Source organism: Trichinella spiralis, assembly GCF_000181795.1.
Source record: "Trichinella spiralis strain ISS 195 chromosome Unknown Scfld1557, whole genome shotgun sequence".
NCBI lineage: Eukaryota > Metazoa > Nematoda > Enoplea > Trichinellida > Trichinellidae > Trichinella > Trichinella spiralis.
The window spans coordinates 45,304-46,468 of record NW_003528496.1 but is presented as its reverse complement, the minus strand read 5'-3'; the positions used below and the strand labels follow the sequence as shown (position 1 = coordinate 46,468).

The window sequence follows — 1,165 nt, the reverse complement described above, 5'->3', positions numbered from 1 at the left end:
AAGTGGAATGACAAAAAAAAGATTGAGAGACCCCTTAAACGCTTGCAGAAATACCAGAAATTTTGAAGATGCTCGAAATTATGTGCTAAATGTACATTGTGTTTTCGTCGTTATTAAGGGTTAGTTTATTTTGGTATAGGCTAAAAAGGCTGCGGTGGTGCCATATGGACCAACCTTGATGTGACATCGGTGATCAAGCAGAACGATCACATCGAAAGCTGCCCAGTGGATGAACACTTGGCATACAAAATGGAAAAGAGGGCGATTTTGACAAAGCGCATCGCGGAAGAAACAAAGCCCATCCCGGCCATTTATGACGAGGAAGCTTCCGCCGCGTCCGCCGAGCCATCAACATCTGGCTATTTTCCGCTGTATAAACGAGTAAAGTCCTCGATGTACAGGCACCGGGCAAAGCGATACCCAAAACTGCCCAGTCATCGTCGGAACCTGCAAATCCCGGTCCCGTTTAGAACAACGAAGGCCGGTGATGATTTCTTATTGTGGCAGAGTGCATCGAGGCACATACTGGTCTTTGCTACGGGTTACAACATTAGACTACTGGCAGCCATGAAAACTTGGGCCATGCATTGAGGTTGTACGACAGTGGTATCAACAACTGTTTACCATCCATGCCTTTGTGGCGGGCAAGTTGGTGCCAGCAGTCTATTGTTTATGTACGGGTAAAGATATTGGAACGTACGGGTATATTTTTCAAGCTTTAATAGACAAAGCGGCAGTTCTGGAGGTCGACCTTAATCCAGATACCATTATCTGTGATTTTGAAACAGCCCTGATACCTGCAATTCGGGGTTACTTCCCGAATACTCGGGTACAGGGCTGCTATTTCCACTTCTGCCAGGCGGTACATAGGAAAGTCGGTGAGCTGGGATTGAAAACGCGATATCGCCAGCATGAAGAAACAAGAAGAAAAATCAGAATGCTCCTGGCCACCGCTTATTTATATTTGTTTTTTATTTCATTGTATTATTGTATTATTTAGTTTTTTCCTTTTCGTTGTTTCCACTTTGTTAATGCCGTTCAGTGGCATTTTTAATTGTTGTTGTCGTTGTTGACTGTTTTTTGCAGTTGTTGTTGGTGCTGTTGGCTAGTGAAAAATAAAAATCACTATTCAACTTCCTTTTTGTATTGTTTTTTCTGAATTGTT

At 43.1% G+C, this 1,165-nt stretch overlaps 2 protein-coding genes across 2 annotated transcripts; both read left to right on the top strand.

Annotated features, from left to right (window-relative positions):
- Window positions 1–7: 7 nt before the first annotated feature.
- Window positions 8–591, top strand: Tsp_04440 (hypothetical protein). The gene is made up of 2 exons (XM_003368964.1): window positions 8–119; window positions 149–591. Exons 1-2 carry the CDS (start codon window positions 8–10, stop codon window positions 589–591), a joined length of 555 nt encoding a protein of 184 aa, XP_003369012.1.
- A 38-nt stretch (window positions 592–629) lies between these two features.
- Window positions 630–966, top strand: Tsp_04439 (conserved hypothetical protein; the record flags this gene model as incomplete). Its single annotated transcript, XM_003368963.1, has 2 exons — window positions 630–702; window positions 726–966. Coding segments are annotated over exons 1-2 (314 nt in total), but the record flags the coding sequence as incomplete, so codon positions are not given.
- Between the last annotated feature and the right edge of the window lie 199 nt (window positions 967–1,165).